The 23,870-nt window shown below is 42.4% G+C and overlaps 1 protein-coding gene across 9 annotated transcripts in view; it reads right to left on the bottom strand.

Annotated features, from left to right (window-relative positions):
• Positions 1 to 23,870, bottom strand: part of LOC141117115 (coagulation factor XIII B chain-like) — a 91,127-nt gene that overhangs the window by 36,747 nt on the left and 30,510 nt on the right. For 8 of the 9 annotated variants that reach the window (XR_012237105.1, XM_073609746.1, XM_073609742.1 and 5 more), the window contains 3 exons: positions 18,585 to 18,764; positions 14,948 to 15,157; positions 12,033 to 12,212 (listed from right to left, as the gene is read on the bottom strand). Coding sequence is in view for 8 of the 9 variants with exons in the window: in XM_073609746.1 (XP_073465847.1) it covers positions 12,033 to 12,212; positions 14,948 to 15,157; positions 18,585 to 18,764 (570 nt within the window). In the remaining variant the exon portion in view is untranslated. The remainder of the gene's footprint in view (positions 1 to 12,032; positions 12,213 to 14,947; positions 15,158 to 18,584; positions 18,765 to 23,870) is intronic. The other variant, XM_073609749.1, reaches the window with a different exon arrangement.

Genomic DNA, 23,870 nt, shown 5'->3' with positions numbered 1-23,870 from the left:
CCTGGCACTTCCCCCTCTACCCCTCCTGACTGTCACCCATCTACTCTTTGCTAGTGCCTGCACCTCTTTGTCTCCACCCGCCTCTGTGCTGGCCCCTGCCGGCACCTGCCGTGTACGTTCCTGGCTCACCTTTAGTATGGAGGGACTTCTCAGTGCTGACAGTTGCTTCCCCAGATTCAGAACCTGGGCTTCCAGGGAAACAATGTGCTTACATTTTGCACAGCAGTATTCGCCCTCGATCGGATGATGAAGGAACGCATACATGCGGCAAGATGTACAAAGAGTCGCCTCTCCACACCCGCCGGGCATCGTACCTATTAAATTTAGTGAGGATTTGGGGATTTTACCCTGTCCAAATTACCTAACAACTAGCTTCCTGGCACTAATACTCAAGACAATACACAGGTACACGACAAGACAATACACAGGTACACAATACACAAGTACTAACGATCCACACACACTACTCAGACAACACTCAGATACTCACACTACACAGGTACTATGACCCCTGTTATAACCTCCTGTTTTAAACTCTTGTTTATAACTCCCACTTAATCCAGCTCCACTTACACCAAGCTCCACAGCTTCAAACTGAGCACGCTCAACTGAGTCCTACAACAAGTTAAATAGGCACCTGGGAGCAATTAACCACACCCCTTAATTGATAGACTGATGAAACAGAAAAAAAAAAAAAAAAAAAGCTATTTAAAAAGTGACAGCAAAAGGCAAGTTAAAAACTAAAAGGAAAAGTCCCCAAAATGCAACCCAGCAAACACCAACAGACAGCAGCAATACACACACCAACAGACAGCAGCAATACACACACCAACAGACAGCAGCAATACACACACCAACAGACAGCAGCAATACACACACCATGATCTCCTCCCATACCCTTTTAAAAAGAGAGCTTGTGGGTTCTAAACCCTTCATGCTTGGTAAATCCATTTCTAGATGGGAGGCCGCCTCTAGTGTGGGTTCCGATATGGTCACCAATTTGCATATAGGGTCCTCATTTCCCTTTCGACCCCATCCTGCCATTTGTTGTAACTGTGATGCCAAGAAATATAACTTGGGATGAGGTATTGACAACCCTCCTTTATCTTTTTCATATTGCAGTGTTTCCAAGCTAATTCTAGGTGCCTTTTTTTTCCATATCGGTTCTCTCATTAATGTATCTATTAGTCTGAACCACTTTTTTGATATCCATATTGGTGAGTTATGAAGAACGTACAGTTGCTGTGGAGCCCATACCATTTTTACTAGATTTGCTCGTCCTATGACTGATAATGGAAGCCTACACCAACTATTACATTTTTCTTTCTGTCTGGTAAGTAGTGGCCCCAGATTCAGTCGAAGATACTCAGACGGCTCTGGGGATACCATCACTCCCAGATATTTGAAGCTATTAACAATAGCTATTTGTTCCGCCCCCTCTGGGAGTCTATCCCTCGGCTGATCTAACGGCATTATGGTTGATTTCGACCAATTGATAGCTAAGCCCGAGAAGCTGCCAAAGTTTCCCACTATCTCCATCACTGCTCGCAAAGAAGAGGCCATGTCCCCTAGATATATGAGTGCATCGTCTGCGTATAAAGATATTTTTTCCTCTCTCTGATGTCTACGGAACCCCACCACCTCTGGTGAGTTTCGGATCAATATAGCCATGGGTTCTATCGCCAAGGCGAACAGTAATGGAGACAGCGGGCAACCCTGTCTAGTTCCTCTGTGCAATCCAAATGGAGAGGAGAGGTCACCATGGATGCGCAACCTGGCTCTAGATTTAAAATAGAGTACCCTTACCCAGGATATAAATTTACTTCCCATTCCAAATCTTTCCAATATTTCCATGAGATAGGGCCACTCCACACTATCGAACGCCTTTGTAGCGTCCAGTGACAGAATGGCCCTACCCCCGGATTGTCCACTGGCATCTGTAGATTCATATATAGCCTCCTTATATTATCAGACGTGGAGCGCGTTGGCATAAAGCCAGATTGATCACAATGAACCAGCTTGCCGATTACCCGGGAAAGCCTCTTAGCCAAGACACTGGCAAACAACTTGACAACCGTATTTAATTGCGAAATTGGGCGATATGAATCCATTAGAAGTCTATCTTTTCCTGGCTTTAAAAGTACTGTTATTATTGCCTCTTGTATACTATCTGGTAACCTACCCACTTCCCCAGCCTCCATTATAGTCTACAACAATAATGGTAGGAGGACCTCCCTATAATGGGAGGATACCTCCACCGGTAATCCATCTGGGCCTGGAGAGTTATGATGCGTTGCCCCCTCCAATGCTTCTGTTAGTTCAGCCAGTGAAATTGGGCGGTTCAAAATTTCCCTCTCCTCCGTTAACCGCGGAAAAGGGCAGGTTTGTAAAAACTGTTCCAGGTCAGATGGTTTGTACCTAGTTTTACTGGAATATAGATCCCTGTAAAACTGCTGAAAGCTGTTTAAAATGTCTGAGCTAAGAGTCAGCTTCTCTCCAGATTCAGTCCTTACAGCTAGAATGTTGGTAGATTCCCGTTGCTCTCTGGCTATTAAAGCTAAAAAGGCAACCAGTATTTTCCCCCTCTTAAAAATAGCTCTGTTGCTGAAAATATCTTCTCTTCTCTGCTGCAGATAACCACACCGAGTTGTATACTACCTGTGCCTCCCTCCATGACTCTTGATTGGATTGTGATGGGTCCATTATTAAAGCCTGTTCCCTTTCTTTCAGTTCTTCCCATACCCTAGTTTCCCACTCTCTGGATCGAGTTTTGACTCCCGCAATTTCTTTAATGAGGCAACCCCTCAAGAATGCCTTGAGTGTATCCCAAATTACCGCTGCACTGGCTGATCCCCCATTGAATTGCAGAAATTCCCGTAAAGCCCCTCCCGTTTTATCTACCTGCGGAAACAGGGTTAACCAATATGGGTTCATTTTCCATAGGGGGCGTCCCGAAGTACCAATAGTGCCTAGCCGTACCCAGAATGGGGAGTGGTCAGACAGTAGGCACGGCTCATATGCTGAGTCCTCTACCCACTGCAAAAGTGCCTCATTCCCCAGACCCAGATCGATACGAGAAAGACCACCATGTGATGCAGAATAACAAGAGTAACATCTATCCTTTTCATGTCTCTCCCTCCATACATCCCGAAGTCCCAGTTCCTCAAGCAGGGCAGCAAAAGCCGTCCTACCAGATGTATGTCTCGTATTTTTAGATGTCAAAGACATTCTATCTTGGGAATTGTCTAAGATATTATTATAGTCTCCTAATGCTAGTACCGGGACACCCGGATGTAAAGCCATAAATTGCGAAAGGCACCCAAGGGGAACTGTTGAAAATGGCGGGGGAATATATATAGAGGCTATTATACATATTAGTCCATTAATTTTACACAGTAGAAAAACTAATTTTCCCTCCTTATCCACCCTCTGTTGCAAGCACTCAAAGGAGACATCCGAGGAGATCATTACTCTAGCCCCCCTTGAATATGAGGTATACATAGAATGAAACTGTATCGGGTATCTCCTTGAGCGCAATAAATGCACAGAATCGGGCCACATATGTGTTTCTTGCAGACAAATTATCTGGGGTTTCATTTTATCAAAATATTTAAACATTGCACTTCTCTTATCCCTATCCCCCAGCCCCCTTACATTCCATGTCATTAATAGGATACCTCTTTTTTCCCCCCTTACTCATGCATGAGAGCAAACCATTTTCTGTACTCATAGAGCCGAAAGCAGCGACATAAATAATAAATCACACTACCATTATCCTTCTGGATTTTAGCCATCCCTAGGACCCTGCCAGCGTACAATACATTTCTACATGCCATTCCTTGTTCCCCCCGTTTATCGGTTGTGAGATATAAAAAACATTTGTGGCAAAACTTATACTTGTGATATCTTCCCTTTCTCGTTTGCATAAATCCACCCCCTCTCATGCCTTCCCCCCTCCCCCCTTTCCACCCTGCTCCCTCCCGTTCCTGCCCCCCCCTTCCTCTCTCCCCCTCCCCTCCCCCCGCCCAGCTGGGCCTACCCTAGGGGCTTTGTTCCTGACCTCCCACCTATACTCACTCCCCAACATACACCATCCAACCTTATTTATACAATACATCTCTATACCCCCTTGCTCCTGGGGTCCTTAACTCCCCCCCTCCCCCCCTCTCCAACCATTTTTTAGTGCTATTCATGTGCATGAATTTTTGTGTTTTAAGGATAAATACTTTCATCATATCAGCCCCATTTTAATCTAGTTAATATATATCTAATCTACTATTTTGTTTTAATCCCACTCCACCCCCTGGTCCGTGTTTTACTTACCAACGTTAAACATTTATTTATTTCTTATTTAATTATTAATTATTATCGCTATCTTCCCCTTCCCTTCCCACTACCCCTGTGTTTTCAAAAAAAACTATTTTATTTCTATATTATGTCCGCTGCAGGGTCCAAAGGGATAGAGAAAAAAAAAAAAAAGGGGAAAAGAAAAAGTCTAATTAGTCTCTGATCTCTCGTCTTCTATATTCTGTGCTGTTTTCCCGTTGTCCTTCAACCACTCTTCTACACTCCATGGGGAATCAAAAAAGTGTATGCCATTTGTAGTAGTTACTCTCATACGGGCAGGGTATAGCAGTGCATAGTCCATCTTGATTTGCTGTAACGCGCGTTTAATTGGTATATATGCCGCTCAGCGTTTTTGCAGATCTGGAGAAAAGTCCTGATATAATGAAATTTTTACCCCTTTATAGAGGATCTCTCTCATTTCTCTTGCCTTCCGGAGCAAAGATATTTTATCTCTGAAGTTGAACAATTTTATGATTATGAGCCTTGGGTACTCTTTGCCCTGACGAGATCTAAAGGGGACTCGATGTGCGCGCTCAATACCAAAGAATGGAGAAAAAGTTGTGGCCCCAAATGTCTCTTTAACCTATCCCTCCAAAAATTCTATGGGGTTAGGACCCTCACTCCGCTCAGGCATGCCAATTACTCTTACATTGTTTCTTCGATTTCTATTTTCTAATTCGTCTATTTTGGCTGCCTGGTCTTTTATGGGCCGACCCATTATTAGTGGGATTGATTCCCTTACTTCACGAGCGGGTAAATATATTGATGGGTTCCTTCAACCTCTGGTGAGATCCCTGCCTGCCTTTATCAAAGATACCAGACATACAATCAATCTTCTTAAAGATTGTGCGTACAGGGAGGGTTTGTGGCTAGTCACGGCAGACGTGATGCCCCTGTATACCATAATTCCACATGATTGGGGGTTGTTATCAGTGGATTACTTTCTAAAGAAAGATACCACCCTGTCTAGAAGACAAAGAGAGTTCATTATGGAGCTCTTAGAGTATGCCACCACACATATTTTTTTCTGGCATAGTAACAGCTATTACCTTCAGAGGAGGGGTGTAACCATGGGGGCAAAGTTTGCCCCCAGTTTGGCTATTCTGTTTATGGGCAAATGGGAGGAGGACGTCATCTATGCCGATAGGAGACCTGAACTGATTCTCTGGGCCAGGTACATAGATGACGTCCTCCTCCTATGAGATGGCACCTTGGAATCCCTACAGATATTTATGACCTTGCTTAACAACAACGATCGAGGCATAGAAGAAGGCATCGAGGCAGAATTCAAATACGAAGCTAGTCAGTACACCATCAACTTTTTAGACTTGACTATTCGTAGTGAAGGTAACACATTGGTCACCTTCACGTATTTCAAAACGACCGATCGAAATTAATTTATACCTCGAGATATCTGCTATCATAGCTCATGGCTAGACTCAGTCCCTAAGAGTCAATTTATTTGTATGAGAAGAAATTGTACTAAAGTCAATGATTTTGATTTACAAAGTAGAATACTCAGAGACAGACTTAATGACAAGGGTTATGATATGACCACACTTAATGATAGAATTGCGGAAGTTCGAATGTTAGACTGTGATCTTCTATTGGCAGATAAACCTACTGTTTTGGTCTGCAAATCTAATAATTTTTCTTGCCCTTTTATTGCATGCTGTTCTCAAGGGCACTTTTCTATTAAAAAGCTCATACGCAAGCACTGGCACATAGTTAAAAACGACCATTTGTTGGGTCCAGTCCTCCCCGATAGGCCACATGTGGTATTTAGGGGGGTTCCTTCAATCAAACAACTGGTGGCCCCCAGTGTTTGTGATCCACCCACAAATAAATCAACGTTCTTTCAGAACCTAGTTGGGTTCTATAGATGTAACAACTGTGCTGTCTGTTCTGTCAATGCCACTAAGGTTAGGAAGACCACACAGTTTACTTCTGGAAGAACGAACCAAGCTTTTCCCATTAAATCCTTTATAACCTGCTCTACTCCCTGTGTGGTCTATCTCCTGATCTACCCTTGTGGGCTTCAGTATGTGGGCCGCACTGTACGCCCACTACAGGTCAGGTTGAATGAACACATAGGAAACATTAGGAGAGGGTTTAAAGGTCATCCATTTTCCAGACACTATCTAGAGGTTCACCAACAAAACCCTAATGCCACGTACACACGGTCGGACTTTCCGGCATACTTGGTCCGGCGGACCAGAGTGTGCCGGACAATCCGCCCGTGTGTAGGCGCCGGCGGACTTTTTCCCAAAAGCCCGCCAGACCTAGATTTGAATCAAGTTTTAAATCTTTCCGTCGGACTCAGTTTCTGGCGGACAGTCCGCTCGTCTGTGTGCTGGTCCGACAGAAAGCCTGCTCATGTGTATGCTGGTCCAACGGACCAGATACGACGCGAGGGCAGGGTATTGCATCTCGCGCTCGCTGCAATAGGAAAAACAAATTTTCCTATTGCGGCGAGCGCGGGGCATACCAGGCCCTTAGGCCTGGTATGGATTATAAAGGGGAACCCCCCTACGCTGAAAAAACGGCGTGGGGTCCCCCCTAAAATCCATACCAGACCCCGATCCGAGCACGCAGCCTGGCCGGTCAGGAAAGGGGGTGGGGACGAGCGGGCGCCCCCCCTCCTGAACCGCACCAGGCCGCATGCCCTCAACATGGGGGTGGGTGCTTTGGGGGAGGGGGGCGCCCTGTGGGCCCCCCCTCCCCCAAAGCACCTTGTCCCCATGTTGATGAGGACAAGGGCCTCTTCCTGACAACCCTGGCCGTTGGTTGTCGGGGTCTGCGGGCGGGGGGCTTATCGGAATCCGGGAGCCCTCTATAATAAGAGGGCCCCCAGATCCTGGCCCCCCACCCTATGTGAATGAGTATGGGGTACATGGTACCCCTACCCATTCACCTAGGGAAAAAGTGTAAATAATAAAACACTACACAGGTTTTTAAAATATTTTATTAAACAGCTCCGGGGGGGGTCTTCCTCCGTCTTCGGGGGTCTTCTTCCGGCTTCGGGGGTCCCACCGGTTCATCTTCTCCCGGCGTCCGGTTGGTTCTTCTCCGCTCTCTTCTCCCGGTGTTCCAGTCCTTCGGCCGGCTCCTCCGCTGTCTTCAGGTAGCTCTCTTGCCAGCAGAGGTCCGGACTTCTGGGCTTCTTGTCTTCTCTTCTCCAGATGTTGACACGACGCTCTCTCCGGCTGGACTGTTCTCTGAGGGCTGCATTGTGACTTATATAGGCGGAGACCCCGCCCCCTTATGATGTCACAGTCCCTGGGCATGCTGGGACTGTGATGTTTTAGGGGGCGTGGTCAACATCACCCAGTGACCACGCCCCCTAAAACGTCACAGTCCCAGCATGCCCAGGGACTGTGACATCATAAGGGGGCGGGGTCTCCGCCTATATAAGTCACAACGCAGCCCTCAGAGAACAGTCCAGCCGGAGAGAGCGTCGTGCCAACATCTGGAGAAGAGAAGACGAGAAGCCCAGAAGTCCGGACCTCTGCTGGCAAGAGAGCTACCTGAAGACAGCGGAGGACTTGGAGTGGAGTGGAGTGGAGAAGAACCAACCGGACGCCGGGAGAAGATGAACCGAAGGGACCCCCGAAGCCGGAAGAAGACCCCCGAAGACGGAGGAAGACCCCCCCAGAGCTGTTTAATAAAGTATTTTAAAAACCTGTGTAGTGTTTTATTATTTACACTTTTTCCCTAGGTGAATGGGTAGGGGTACCATGTACCCCATACTCATTCACATAGGGTGGGGGGCCGGGATCTGGGGGCCCTCTTATTATAGGGGGCTCCCGGATTCCGATAAGCCCCCCGCCCGCAGACCCCGACAACCAACGGCCAGGGTTGTCGGGAAGAGGCCCTTGTCCTCATCAACATGGGGACAAGGTGCTTTGGGGTGGGGGGGCCCGCAGGGCGCCCCCCTCCCCCAAAGCACCCACCCCCCATGTTGAGGGCATGCGGCCTGGTACGGTTCAGGAGGGGGGGGGCGCTCGCTCGTCCCCACCCCCTTTCCTGACCGGCCAGGCTGCGTGCTCGGATCGGGGTCTGGTATGGATTTTAGGGGGGACCCCACGCCATTTTTTCAGCATAGGGGGGTTCCCCTTTATAATCCATATCAGACCTAAGGGCCTTGCATGCCCCGTGACGGGGCTCACAAGGTGTCAATCTCGCCGATAAAAGCGGCAAGATTGACATCCTTTTCTAGTCCTGTCGCACCTGAGTCACGTTCAAAATGAACGGACTTGTCCGTGTGTGGGCAAGTTTGTTCATTCTGAAAGTCCGCCGTAACTCCGGCGAAAGTCCGTCGGAAAAACGGGCGGACTTAGCCCGCCGCAAAGTCCGGTCGTGTGTGGGCAAGTCCGTCCGTTTTAAAGTCCGGCGCACCTGGCGGACAAAGTCAGTCAGAAAGTGTGCCGGGCCAAGTAGGACAGAAAGTTTGACCGTGTGTACGCGGCATAAGGGTACCTCTATGATAGGGATGGATAGGCTTAGATTACCTTGGAGGGGTGGACCAAAGAGGCGGGCTATCTCAAAGCTCTAAATGAGCTGGATATATAAAATTAGATGCCTCAAACCTTCCGGTTTGAATACAGATGTTGAAATTAATTCTTTTATTGACAATTCCTAAAACTTCATGAGTATTGCCGAGCTAAATAGTTTGTCAGTATTTCTGTTATGTACAGATTTTACAATTGTGTGTCCTTACATAAGCGTTTTTGATGTGAAGTTAATCTGGAGACAATTTTCCCTTTCGCCCTTTTTTTCCCTTACCTTATCTACATCTGGAGTAATTACCAAGTTTGTAATAGATTGATGGCATTGCTGTATAAGTTTATAATGCTTTATATGTTCATTCATGATATGTATGTACTAATATAAAATAGAGGCGCTATCATGTGACCTGTATGAAATTCAGATTGAGGTCTGGTTCCCACTTGCGTTCCATATGAGCTCCAGATCGAGGTCTGGTTCCTGTTTGCGTTTCATGTGTTCTCTGAGCTCTAATATGGTGCCCAGGTGAAAATGAGGCTTGGTCTCTGCTGTATGTGTTTGAGCTCCAATATGGTGCCCGAGTGATGTGTCAGCACCTCGCCCGTGCCCCAGGAAGAAGCAAGGTATTGTGAAACATGTAGGGCGGTGCGTTGTGCTGACGCAATCACGCCACATGTAACCCCAGCACACTGGTGTTCTGTTTGTTTGCTTTTAGTTAGCCGGCTTTTTATATAACCCATCTGTATATGTCCTTTTGCGAGCTCCTGCTTGTTTTATTTAGCATTAAAGCTTTATGTTTTTAATCTACTACACAATCGGAGTCCCTCTCTGTTTGCTCACTTGTGGCCTTAAGCCCGAGTGTGTTTTTTTCAGATTGTGAACATCCATCTGGTGAGTGTATCATCACATTTGGCGAATTCTCCACCAACCATCTGAGGCAATCGAAGGATCGGAGATATTGGAGGATCCACGTGTCCCTGCAGAGGGCTTAATCTGTCTGATTTTATGACCCTGCTCTTTAGGGGGTCCACCAGCTCTGGTAAGGGTTCTCATATATAGAGCTTCACTTCCAGGTTGAGTCCCCTTTTTGTCAGTTGTGGTATTAAAGGGCTAAGGTGGTCATTCGGAATCCCTACCTGCTGTGGCCCTCATTGCCCAAATTTACCTATTCCTCCATACACTTATCAACTGTGTACACAATTCTAAAGGACACTATTTCTTGCACTATTGGTGTATATGGACATTCATTTTATTTTCATATTTTTATTTTTAACGCACTATTGATGCATATGGACACTTATTTTTAATATTCAATTTATTTATTGCATATGTTTGTACTATTCGATTGATTTGTTTTTGTTTGTTTCACCTCCACTTGGTCTCTTATTAGAGATTTTTCAATTTAATGCAACTTTATTTACAACTGAAACTTGAATATAGCTGACAGAGGAATATTTCTTATTTTAGGGTCTTGTTTTTCACGATGACCACAGTATAGATAAGGTCTGGTAAAAACTGGTTTTGAAATGATGTCTTCAGACAAAGTCAGAAACGTCAGCATTAAATAGTTTAAATTATGTTTTCAGGTAATATCCCCTGTCAGCTAAAATACTAGTTTAAGACTATGTCTGAGAGGCTATATGTTTGTATAAGGATTATGTGTCATGTGATGAACTCTGTCCTCCCTCCCTCCTCTGTAAGTTGTGCAATATTCTTTGTTCATAATTTGTATAAAGATGCAAGTCTTACCATTAAAGCCAAGCATTCATTCAATGACTATCTTGTCTTGTGCATTGAATGCTTCTGGAGCTCCGAAAGAATTCTACTGATTGTCCAGGTCTAAGCAGAATTAACCCTTACAGGGACATTATCCTGAATGCTCCAACATAGCAGTTGGGCCCCAACGAACTGGCCAGCAGATGCAAGTATATTACAGACTGCTGAACTGCTAGTGTGATGTAATTCTCCCTAGTTAGGGAGGGAGTTGCTCTCTACAACAAATTGATTGTTTTCTTTACTGTGTATTTCGTTCTATTGTTCACCTATTTGCAATATATTCCCTGCTAGGGTTTAGCTGTTTGCTGTATTATTGTTGCTGTCTCATATAATATTATTTTTCCATTGGGGCACTGCATGCACATATGCAATGAAAATTCCCCACACAGCCAGATGTATCAGAGTCCGTGGGGCTGTTTGCAGAGTCATGGGCACAGGAACGGGAGGCCCAAGAAAAAGCGTCTCCTTTGTGGGTAAGCGCTACATATACAATAAGTTAAAGAAAAATTGTCCATTGATTCAGAGATTGTGGCCTTGATAGTAGTGAGGTTAGAACACTGTGCAATCGCCATTTACATATGTGTGCGAGACCAATGTACACATTTGCATTTGTGCATGAGCACAAGGGGATGGGGGCGCTGTCAATTTTTAAAAAATATTTTTTTAAATTATCTATTCTCTTTAATTTTTTTTTTTACATGTAACAGGCAGGTAAGCAAAAACCGAAAACGGAGATGAGAAAATCCTATTGCTTATTTAACATATATCATTAACATGTCATAAAGATTTATGTCAGAAAGTTATAATGAGAAGACTTAATGTCTAAAAGTGAAAGTACCTTTATATCAAATGTCTTTTTGTGATAATATCTTGTCTAAATATTGTTACAGTATTTTGAGTACTTTGCGAATTTCTGAGGCCCTGACGAAGCGGGTTAGCCCACGAAACATGTCGGCCAATCCAACCGGATCTCTTAGCCAGGATGGTCATACCTTGGACAACTAGCTTGTAACTTTGATTTTAATCAATCCTGTTTCTCTTTTAAACAATCTATGTGTAATCTTCAATAAAATGTTTTTTTATTTTTAATCATTTGGTTTAGCATTTATTAAACCCAGAAGGGCACATGTAAAGGCCCACAAATGTCAATGTATTGTCTTATATATATCATATGAGATGGTACCCCCTAGGGCAGGGGTAGGCAACCTGGGGCCCTCCAGTTGTTGCAGAACTGCAAGCCCCATTATGCCTCTGGGAGTAATTCTAACTGCCTGACTTGCAATGCCTCATGGGAAATGTAGTTCCACAACAGCTGGAGGGCTACTGGTTGCCTACCCCTGCCCTAGGGTTATAGTTATCTCACACTCATCGTTCGCATCTCTGTACCTCGAATATAAACTTACTTGTAGAGACACATTTTGGGTAATGTATGTATCTTTTTTCACATTTGCCTTCCAGATTGTTCAGTGGCACCATTCCTTCAGCGCATTCAAATACAACCGGTTGTCCATTTTCAATCACGGTGCCTTTACTGTATCGAATGTGATTTAAGGCCATTTCATCTTGTTGTATTAAACAGAAACCTAGAGCCAAACAAATATCCATACATATATATAAATATCATTAGAGCATTTGAAATTGTATTATCTATATCACATATAGGGGTTGATTTACTAAAGGCAAATAGACGGTGCACTTTGCAAGTGCAGTTGTGCTCTGCAAGGGCATTTGCTCCAGAGCTTAGTAAATGAGGGGAAGCTTTCATCCAATCATGTGCAAACAAAAATGCTGTTTTTTTTTTTTTTGCAAAGTGAAGCTTCCCCTCATTTACCAAGCTCTGGAGCAAATGCCCTTGCAGAGCGCAACTGCACTTGCAAAGTTGCCTTTAGTAAATCAACCTAAGAGTCTGTTCACGATGCGATAACTGGTGGCTTTCCACACTGGATCAATGCCAGTCAATGCCAGGGTACGTAGAAAACAATTGTGACCCGTTTATACTATAACATTGGTATGATGTGCAGTGCGGAAAAATGCAGAAATGCTGCATTATCCTCAGTGCACTGGATGGCACCGGAGGTGGAATCCTTGACTCTGACCTGTTCTTTTAGCCTCATATCCAATAACCGTCACCTTTGTAGAATCTCCAAAATATGCCCATTCTTAACCACTAAAACCACCATCTCATCTCTCATCTCACCATTCATTCACTCCCTTGCTATCTCTTGCCTTGCCTACTGCAACTCCCTTCTCATAGGCCTACCTCCAGACAGTTTATATATACTTCAGTCCATGATGAATTCTGCGGCCAGGCTTAGCTACCTTACCAATGGCTTAGTGCTCACCACCCCTGTCTGTCAATTCCTCCACTGGCTTCTGACTGACCAACAAATAAAATTCAAAATACTAACAACAACCTACGAAGTCATTTACAACTCTACCATGAACTGTATCTCCAATCTTGTCTAAATATATCACCTAAATCATCCTCTCTGCTGCTGCCAAGACCTACTGGTCTCTAGATCGATTGTGTCCTCCTCCGAAGCTCCTCTTCAGAACTTCTCCAGAGCCTCTCCCTTCCTCTGTAACTCTCTACCCCAATACGTCCAGCTATCTTCCATTCTATCCATCTTTTAGGAGATCCCTAACAACTCCTCTTTTCAGGAAAGCTTATCTCATCTCTACTTAAAAACTGAACTTTTAATAGTTCTATCAGCTCATCCTTCTCACAGGTATTATCTTTTGTACCACTTTCCCTTCTCTATTAGATTGTAAGCTCTCACGAGCAGGACCCTCCTTACCCTCTTGTATAGAATTGTATTGTATTGTAACTGTACTGTCTCTCTTTATATTGTAAAGTGCTGTGCAAACTGTTGGTGCGTTTAAAAAACGCTATAATATTAATAATGAAAATCACTGCCTAACAAAATGTACAGCAGCCTGCATTCTAAATGGAGCATTTTAGAATGTGGGCAATGTGAAGGTACACTACATACACTATATTACGAAAAGTATTGGGATGCCTGCCTTTACACGCACATGAATTTTAATAGCATCCCAGTCTTAGTCCGTAGAGTTCAATATTGAGTTGGCCCACCCTTTGCAGCTATAACAGCTTCAACGCTAATGGGAAGGCTGTCCACAAGGTTTAGGAGTGTGTCTATGGGAATGTTTGACCATTCTTCCAGAAGCGCATTTGTGAGGAAAGGCCTGGCTTACAGTCTCCGCTCTAATTCATCCCAAAGGTGTTCTATCGGGTTGAGGTCAGGACACTGTGCAGGCCAGTCAAGTTCCTCCATCCCAAACTCGCTCATCCATGTCTTTATGGACATTGCTTTGTGCACTGGTGCACAATTATTTTGGAACAAGAAGGGGCCATCCCCAAACTGCTCCCACAAAGTTGGATTTGTCCAAAATGTCTTGGTATGCTGACTCCTTAAGAGTTCCCTTCATTGGAACTAAGGGGCCAAGCCCAACCCTAAAAAATAACTCCACACCATAATCCCCCCTCCACCAAATGATTTGAACCAGTGCACAAAGCAAGGTCCATAACAACATGAATGAGCAAGTTAACCCTGATCTCAACCCGATAGAACACCTTTGGGATGAATTAGAGCGGAGACTGCGAGCCAGGCCTTCTCGTCCAACATCAGTGCCGGACCTCACAAATGCGCTTCTGGAAGAATGATCAAACATCCCCATAGACCCACTTCTAAACCTTGTGGAACTCTACGGACTAAGACTGGGATGCCATTAAAGTTCATACGTGTGTAAAGACAAGCGTCCCAATACTTTTGGTAATATAGTGTATATACGACTCAAAAACGTGTGTGATAATAAGCAAGTACCTGTTTTACATATTCCACCAAAGGAATAGCTAGGGCCTTATGCACATGGGTGTATGGATTTATGCTGTCAGAAGGTGGCAGAAAATATGCCTCTAAATGCCTAAATGCGTATTTACATGCCTATGATGTTTTGAAGTTTTTGATCATAAGCTAATTCTATTGGCTGGAATATTCATGTACTCATTCACTAGAATAAATTTATGCCCGTTTTCGTGGAAAAGATGCAAAAATGTGTGCTCGGGCCATTTTTTGTACCTCAGAAGGCATAAAAACCTCTGCATGAGCACATTAACAAACATGCAAGTGCATTTAGTGGTGGAAAAAAATCCCAAATGCCTCTGAATGGGGTTTTTTTCAGCCCGTGTGAATGAGGCCTTAGACACGGTCTCTGAAATATAACATACATACAGAGAAGGAATATATTACATAGACAATCATCATCTGAAGTATTTAGTAGGCAATCTGCTACTCACCTTCCTTTAAGCATTTTGGGTATTTTAGCGCACCTTCCAAGCACTGAACCATCAGACTTTTTTGATCGGGAATGCCATATCCAGGTGTGCACTCAAATGTTACGTTATCAAGATTCACAATGTATATTTCCTTCATGTTATCCTCTGGAGGTGCATATTTCCACCTAATGTTGTTTTGTAACATTTCAGTTGATCTCACAATACAAGACGCTGCAATTGAGTAGAGAACACATACAATAAATATGTCAATATGTTACAGCAGGGATCTCCAAACCTTCTCAACAAAGGGGCAGTATATTGTCTTTTGGACTTTAGAGGGTCTGAAATGTGGTCATTGGTAATAGAAAAATGAATGCCCTATCTTTGGTATATCAGTGGGAGAAACTGTGCCCCAACATTGGCATCATTGGGAGGAAAAATGCCTCTTCATTAGTGTCACTGGGCCCCTTCGTTGGTGTCAGTGGATGAAATAATTTCCCAAGAGCCCGTTAAAAGCAAGCAAAGGGCTGCATCTGGGCCCTGGGACACAATTTGGAGACCACTGTGCTACAGGATAGAAAGAAGATGAAAGAAAATTCTTGAAAATGTACCAGCATACTGGTAACTAATGTGAGACCAGAGGCCACCAAATCTAGACATGGAAGAACACATGCACTTACCCTAGGTTCACATCTATGCGGCTACACTTGATGCGTTTTTCAGGCAAGTTTTGCAGTGCATTTTGCTTTTTTTAAACCCTTGTTTTATTATCTGTTTTTGCATGCAGTTTTCATACATTTTGCATTTTATGTTTTCTTTTCTCTTTAAACACACTGTAAACACACTGTATATATCTGGTTGCTAGGGAGGGAGCTGGGAAGCTAGCTGCAGCATCCTTATTAACCGATGAGTCATCAGCTGTCAGCTGGGTTCCTTTCTGACAGCTCAATATAAAAAAACAAACTTGCCAGTAAAAAAATACCAAGACATACCACGCCCCCATGCCAAAAGAAAAAAAATGGTGTGGGGTCCCCCCCAAAATCCATACCAGACCCTTAACCGAGCATGCAGCCTAGCAGGTCAGGAAAGGGAGGGGATGAACGAGCGCCCCCACTCCTGAACCATATCAGGCCTCATGCCCTCAACAGGGGGGGACAGATGCTTGTTGATCGGGACAAGGGCCTCTTCCCGACAACCCTGGCTGGTGGTTATCAGGGTCTGCGGGAGGGGGCTTATCAGAATCTACATCCCACCCCCCCATGTAAATGGGTATCAGGTACATCGTACCCCTACCCATTTACTGCAAAAAGCAGTGAAATGTAAAAAAAAAACAAAAGCAGGTTTTTGACAAGTCCTTTATTATAAAAATCGTTTCGAGCCGTCTTCTCCTGCTGCTGTCTGCTCCTGGTGACGTCATCAGATGGCCACACCCCATGGCTATATAAGAGATACCAGACAGCGAGCGACAACACAACTGAGGAAGACAGCCACAGAACAGCGGCTTTTTTTCTTTTTAGCGGGTAACCGGCGGCGAGGAAGAAGACAGCAGTGGGAGAAGACAGCAGCGGGTGAAGACAGCACTGAGAGAAGACGGAAGCGGGAGAAGACAGCACTGGAAGAAGACGGAAGTGGGAGAAGACAGCACTGGGAGAAGATGGAAGTGGGAGAAGACAGCACTGGGAGAAGACGGAAGCGGGAGAAGACAGCACTGGGAGAAGACGGAAGTAGGAGAAGACAGCACTGGGAGAAGACGGAAGTAGGAGAAGACAGCACTGGGAGAAGACAGCACTGGGAGAAGACGGAAGTGGGAGAAGACAGCAGCGGGAGAAGACAGCAGCGTGAGAAGGCGGCTCAGAGCTTTTTAAATTTTTTAATGAAAGACTTGTCAAAAACGGGCTCTTGTTATTTTTTTACATTTCACTGCTTTTTGGGGTGAATGAGTAAAGGTACGATGTACCCAATACCCATTCACATGGGGGGAGCACCCATCCTCCCCATGTTGAGGGTATGTGGCCTGGTATGGTTCGGGGGGGGGGGGGGCGCTCGTTCGTCCCTTCCCTTTCCTGACCTGCCAGGCTGCATGCTCGGATAAGGGTCTGGTATGGATTTTGGGGGGACCCCACGCCATTTTCTAAAAATGTTTTGGCGTGGGGGGCTTCCCTCCGAATCCATACTAGACCTGAAGGGCCTCATATGGACCTGGCGGGGACCCAGGTGCAATTCCAGTGTGTTACATGCAAAACACAGAAAAAAATTCCCCGACCTATTTCAAAAACACACCGGCCGCAAAACGCATAGATGTGAACGTGTACCATAGGAAACCATGTTAAATGGACTGTAGTGCGTTTCTGCAAACTGCAAAATGCACTAAAAAAACGCATAGGTGTGAACCTAGGGTTATACTAGGGTAATACTGGCTGAATCCCCACCCGAATGATAACCTTGTGAGATAGCCACTTCTCACTAATGGGAACATTAAATGACAAATATGGTCCCAGGAAGACCCAATTATTAATACTTCTCCCATAGCCAAAACTGTAATGGGCATGTATTCTGAGAAAATCAATAATCAGTTGACAGAATGGAAGGAGGACCAGGAGACTGCTGGTTCTAAGGAGCCTCGCTACTGCTATATCTACTGGTCTCTGAGCCTGACTCCAGATTGTGACACCACCACATATTTACAGTCTCCTGAAGAAGTGAATGTTGTTCATGAAATGTGTAGAGAACTGTTACAGTACATTTCTGGTTAAGAATGAGGCAATATTTGCAGCAGGAACACGCCATATTATCCACTGGTTCTTCAAGACCTGTATCTTTTTTTGCGGCCATTGTGCGACCGTAACTGGATTTACATTATACATCTATCTGAACACTTAGCATCTTACATGCCGGTAGTGTACAGAAGAGAAATACAATGTAACTTCTGCTAAAAAAGAAAACAAAAACAAAAAAAAAAAACAATACCTCCAAGCATTTTTTGTGTGGTGGGCTTGAAAGGATAGGTTTGCCTTTTGTAACATGTTACATGTTACACCCATATTCAGGGTGTAACATAGAACATACAACAAATGCAATGGCCCCCGCACCCCCCTGAGTCCAATTTAACAGCTAGCTGGAGATCTCCCCCTGCTAGCTTTCATAAAATAACAATAAAGGAAAATTTTAAAAAAGTCATTTCTGACAAGTTTTCCTGACACCAAGAGAAAAATGGTGACAAGGGGGGAAACTGCAGCTGATTGACAGCCTCGGCTCTGTTCCCGTGAGCTGTGTGAAGGTGGGTGTGTCCCTTTCCGTCCAATCAGCTCTCAGAGCTCTCCTCACTGAGCTCTGCAGAGTGTCACTTCTGCTTTCCGCCCCCTTTTTTTCTGAACTCTCAACCAAGCTTAAAATATTCAGCACTTTAAATTGATTTAGAGAAGAGAAGACCGGAGGATTTGTTTAATCTTGGACCAGTCACTTCACTAGGTATATGGAAGGGTTTCCAACCATTTAAATTCTACTGTGAGTGAATCTGCTTTGCCCTGCATTCGTTTTATTCCCTTTGATTAATCCGTATAGGTGCAGGACCTTTAATGAGCAGAACGAGTGATGTTTAAAAGTCAAAAGAGAAATGAAAAAAGTCAAAAACAGACATTTGAGATTATTGTAAACTTACATGTAGAGATGCATTTTGGGTAATTTATGTGTCTTCTTTCACATTTGCCTTCCAGACTATTCAGTGGCACCATTCCTTCAGCGCATTCAAATACAACCAGTTGTCCATTTTCAATCACGGTGCCTTTACTGTATCGAATGTGATTTAAGGCCATTTCCTGTTGTTGTATTACACAGAAACCTAGAGCCAAACAAATATCCATACATCTGTAAAAAATATCTTTAGAACATTTGAAATTGTATTATCTATGTAACACCCTCTAGTGTGCCACTAGTGCCAGTGTAGGCAAATTTAAGCTATGACTCATGGTAAATTATGTGAGTCAGAAATTGGGTTGGGTTATTGCAGGTCAGGCAGAATGGCTTTACAGAGGCGGGTCTCCTGTACCTCCCCCTGGTTCTAGAAGCTGGTAGAAGCTTCTGGAAGTTAGTAGGCAGGGGCCAGGAAGTGCTTATCTGCATAACTAGGGGAATCTGACCAATCCCTGGGTGAAATGTCTGGGCAGGGTGATGGATCAGCCCTTCAATATGGGAGAGACTAGCCAGTAGGGGAATTAGGTGGAAGATGATGTGCTGATAAGGCTATTGTGGCCCAGGAGGGAACCCCTGGGTCTAGGGTGGCTCTGCCTCCAGGCTGGGCTTGGGAAGACCCGCTCAGCACAATGGTTTGAGAAGGAATCCTGCCTAAGGAGCAAAAGGAAGCAAAGAGGACAGTGTGAGTACATTCAGTACACCTGGGGATTTACAAGGGGAGAGACTGCCACATGTAGCAAGGGACTTTTGCACTGATTTTCATTTGCTCCAAAGCTTAGTAAATGAGAGGAAGCTCTTCTGACTTCCATCATCCAACCATGTGCAAGCAAAAATTATGTTTTTCTTTTTTTTTTCTTTTCTTGCATGTGATTGGGTATTCACATGCAAGGAGAATTTGCATTGAAGCAAATTGAAGCTTCACCTCATTTACTAAGCTCTGACTCAAATGCCCTTGCAAAATGTGACTGGACTTGCAAAGTACACAGTCTATTTGCCTTTAGTAAATCAACCCTTAAGAGTCTGTATATGTTATGTGCAGTAACTGGAGGTTTCCCACACTGGATCAATGCCAGTCACCATCACCACTGTCTGTCAAGCCCTCCACTGTTTTCCAATTACCCAACTAATAAAATTCAAAATACCAACAACATACAAAACCACTTACAACGCTGCCCTGAGCTATATCACCAAAGTTATTTGCTTTTGTACCACTTGGGAGCATGATATTGTCCAAAATGTCTTGGTATGTTGACGCCTTAAGATTTCCTTTCACTGGAACTAAGGGGCCAGGCCCAACCTCTAAAAAACAGCCCCACACCATAATTCCCCCTACACCAACTGATTTGTACCAGTGCAAAAAAAAAGGTCCATAAAGACATGGATGAGCGAGTTTGGTGTGGAGGAACTTGACTGGCCTGCACAGAGTCCTGACCTCAACCCGATAGAACACCTTTGGGATGAATTAGAGAGGGGACTGCAAGCCAGGCCTTCTCTTCAACATCAGTGCGTGACCTCACAATTGCACTTCTGGAAGAATGGTCAAACATTCCCATAGTAACACTCCTAAACCTTGTGGACAGCCTTCCCAGAAGAGTTGAAGCTGTTATAGCTTGAGTTGGTGGGCCAACTCAATATTGAACCCTATGGACTAAGACCGGGATGCCATTAAAGTTCATGTGCGTTTAAAGGCAGGTGTCCCAATACTTTTGGTAATATAGTGTATATATGACTCAAAAATGTGTGTTTTAATAAGCAAGTACCTGTTGTACATACTGTATTCAGTCAAAGGAATAGCTAGTGCCTTATGCATATAAGTGTATGAATTTATGCTGTCAGAAGGTGGCAGAAAATATGCCTCTAAATGCCTAAATGCGTGTAGCACTGGCTTAGTATTGCCTAAGTGAGAGTGGCCACTGACCCCAAGAAGTTGGAAGCCGTTACCACTTGGCCCAGGCCCAGAAATGTGCAAGAGCTGAGATCTTTTCCAGGGTTCTGCTCCTACTACAGGAGGTTTGTGGAGGGATTTGCCAAAATAGCCAGACCTCTCACTGAACTTTTGCGGGCTGGAGACAATGAAGGAGAGCTAGACATGTGCAGGATGAAAAAATGTGTTTAGTTTCGTTTAGTTATTTAACTAAATTAGTTTAGTTAAATTTGTTGCATTCGTTACATTCGTTTTTGGGATTCGTTTCGTATTCAAATTCGAAAAAATTCTACCGCATTCGAAAAAAACTATCAAATTCAAAAAAAATTCTACCGCATTCTAAAAAAACTATCAAATTCGAAAAAATTCTACCGCATTCAAAAAAACTATCAAATTCGAAAAAATTCTACCGCATTCGAAAAAATTTGACTGAATTTGAAAACGTAAACTATATATAACCATTTTGCGAAATTCAAATTTCATATAGAATGAAATCGAATTCCAATAGAAAAGAATAGGATAGAAAATAAGAATAGCATAGAAAAACAATAGAACAGAATAGAAAAAAATATAATATATTCTATTCTAATCTTTTCTATTCTAATTCGAATTCATTCTGTACCAAATTCCAATTCCGGAAGATGTTTTTATATATATATATATATATATATATATATATATATATATATATATATATATATATATATATATATATATTTTTTTTTTTTTCCCTATTCTGTTCTATTGTTTTTTCTATTCTAGTCTTTTCTATTAGAATTCAATTTCATTCTATTTCTATATAACCATTTTCCGAAATTCGAATTTCGTATAGAATGAATTTGCATTCAAATAGAAAAGATTAGAATAAAATAGAAAATAATAGAAAAGAATAGCATAGAAAAACCATAGGCCAGCATAGAAAAAAATTATATATATATATATATATATATATATATATATAAAACCATCTTCCGAAATTCGAATTTCATATAAAATGAATTTGAATTTGAATAGAAAAGATTAGAATAGAGTAGAAAAGAATAGACTAGAAAAACAATAGAACAGAATAGAATAAAATATAATATATATATATATTATATTTTATTCTATTCTGTTCTATTGTTTTTCTAGTCTATTTTCTATTATTTTCTATTCTAATCTTTTCTATTCAAATTCGAATTCATTCTATACGAAAGCCATCTTCCGAAATTCAAATTTCATATAGACTGAAATCAAATTTGAATAGAAAAGATTAGAATAGAATAGAAAATAATAGAAACGAATAAACGAATAGCATAGAAAACAATAGAACAGAATAGATAAAAAATATTATATTTTGTATATATAATAAAATGAAAATAGAAGATAATTTTCTAAAGATTAGATGGAATAATGCAGCAATTTTTTAAGTGCAGCAACCTTGGAATATATATATATTATTCTATTGTTTTTCTAGTCTATTCTTTTCTATTATTTTCTTCTATTCTAATTCGATTTCATTCTATATGAAATTAGAAATTCTGAAAATGGTTATATATATATATATATATATATATATATATATATATATATATATATATACCGTATATACTCGAGTATAAGTCGTTCCGAGTATAAGTCGAGGCCCTAATTTACCACAAAAAAAATGGGGAAAACTTATTGACCCGAGTATAAGACGAGGGTGAGAAATGCACAGCTACTGTAAGTGGAAAAGAGGGTCAACAATGCCCATTTGCAGCATCACTGTGCCCATTTGCATGCCTCACTGTGCCCATTTGCAGCCATAGGTCCCCTGAACTTCAAACTCGGTAGTTAAGGGTTCCTAGATGCCCCCTAGCTGCAGCAAAAATTTGGGGTCTCTGAACCCAAAGGGTCCCGAAATGACATTGCTGCAGATGGACACAGTTGACCGAATTTGGGGCCCCGTATCAGCATAAAATTGCCAGCTGGGGTTTCTAGCACCAAGTGGCCCCAAGATACAGGGCCCCAAAAATCAGTTCAGAAAATGTCAAGCACTTTTCTGCAGCAGAGAATGACATTTTCCGAACCGATTTTGGGGCCCCGTATCTCGGGGCCACTTAGTGCTAGGAACTTCAGCTTTGGATATGTTGTGGTACCAGTTCCACTGGGTTTTCACACCAAATTTGGGGTTCCTAGCATTAAGTGGCCCTGAGATACGGGGCCCCAAATTCGGTTCGGAAAATGAAATTTTTTGCTGCAGAAAAGTGCTTGACTCGAGTATAAGTCGAGGGGGGCACTTTCAGCACAAAAAAATGTGCTGAAAAATTCGACTTATACTCGAGTATATACGGTATATATATATATATATATATATATATATATATATATATATATGTATATAAAATATATTATAATCATTTTCCGAAATTCAAATTTCGTATATAATGATTTTGAATTTGAATAGAAAAGATTAGAATAGAATAGAAAATAATAGAAAAGAATAGAATAGAAAAACAATAGAACAGAATAGAATAAAATACAATATATGTTTTTCTAGTTTATTCTTTTCTATTATTTTCTTTTCTATTCTAATCTTTTCTATTCAAATTCGATTAAATTCTACATGATGTTAAAATTTCTAGTCTATTCTTTTCTATTCAAATCTTTTCTATTCTAATTCAAATTCATTCTATACGAAATTCGATCTTCAGAAATCATGTTCCGAAATTCGAATTTTGTATAGAATGAATTTGAATTTGAATAGAAAATACTATTATAGAATAGGAAATAATAGAAAAGAAAAGCATAGAAAAACAATAAAACAGAATTAAAAAAATATTATATATATGTATTCTATTGCTTTATGATTTTATATTCTATCTTATTGTATTTTTTAGAAAAACGATTTCTATTGTTTTCAAATTCGATTCGAATTTGTTTTCAAATTCGATTCGAATTTGTTTTCAAATTCGATTCGAATATGTTTTCAAATTCAATTCATATTTGTTTTCGAATTCGATTTGAATTTGTTCGCTTTTTTTCCGATTTGTTTAAATTCATTACTTTTGTAATTCGGAAATTCAAGAGCATCCAAATTTCCGAATAATGAAAAATTCATTTAATTTCGTTCTGAATTTTGATTCGGAACGAAACGAAATGCACATGTCTAGGAGAGCAAGAGGTCCCAGAAGTAGTCCGGCAAACTAGTGGAGTGAGAAAGTCTCGGGAGTCCATAGAGGGAGAATGGTCTGATCAATGCGAACAAGCTTTTCTTCAATTGAAACGGAGCTTGACCAATGCACCAGTTTTAGCCTACGCTGACAACCACAAGCCCTATGAGCTCCATGCTGATGCCAGCAGAGAAGGACT

This window comes from Aquarana catesbeiana, linkage group LG13 (genome assembly GCF_042186555.1).
Source record: "Aquarana catesbeiana isolate 2022-GZ linkage group LG13, ASM4218655v1, whole genome shotgun sequence".
Lineage (NCBI taxonomy): Eukaryota > Metazoa > Chordata > Amphibia > Anura > Ranidae > Aquarana > Aquarana catesbeiana.
This window is presented reverse-complemented; position numbering and strand designations above follow the sequence as displayed.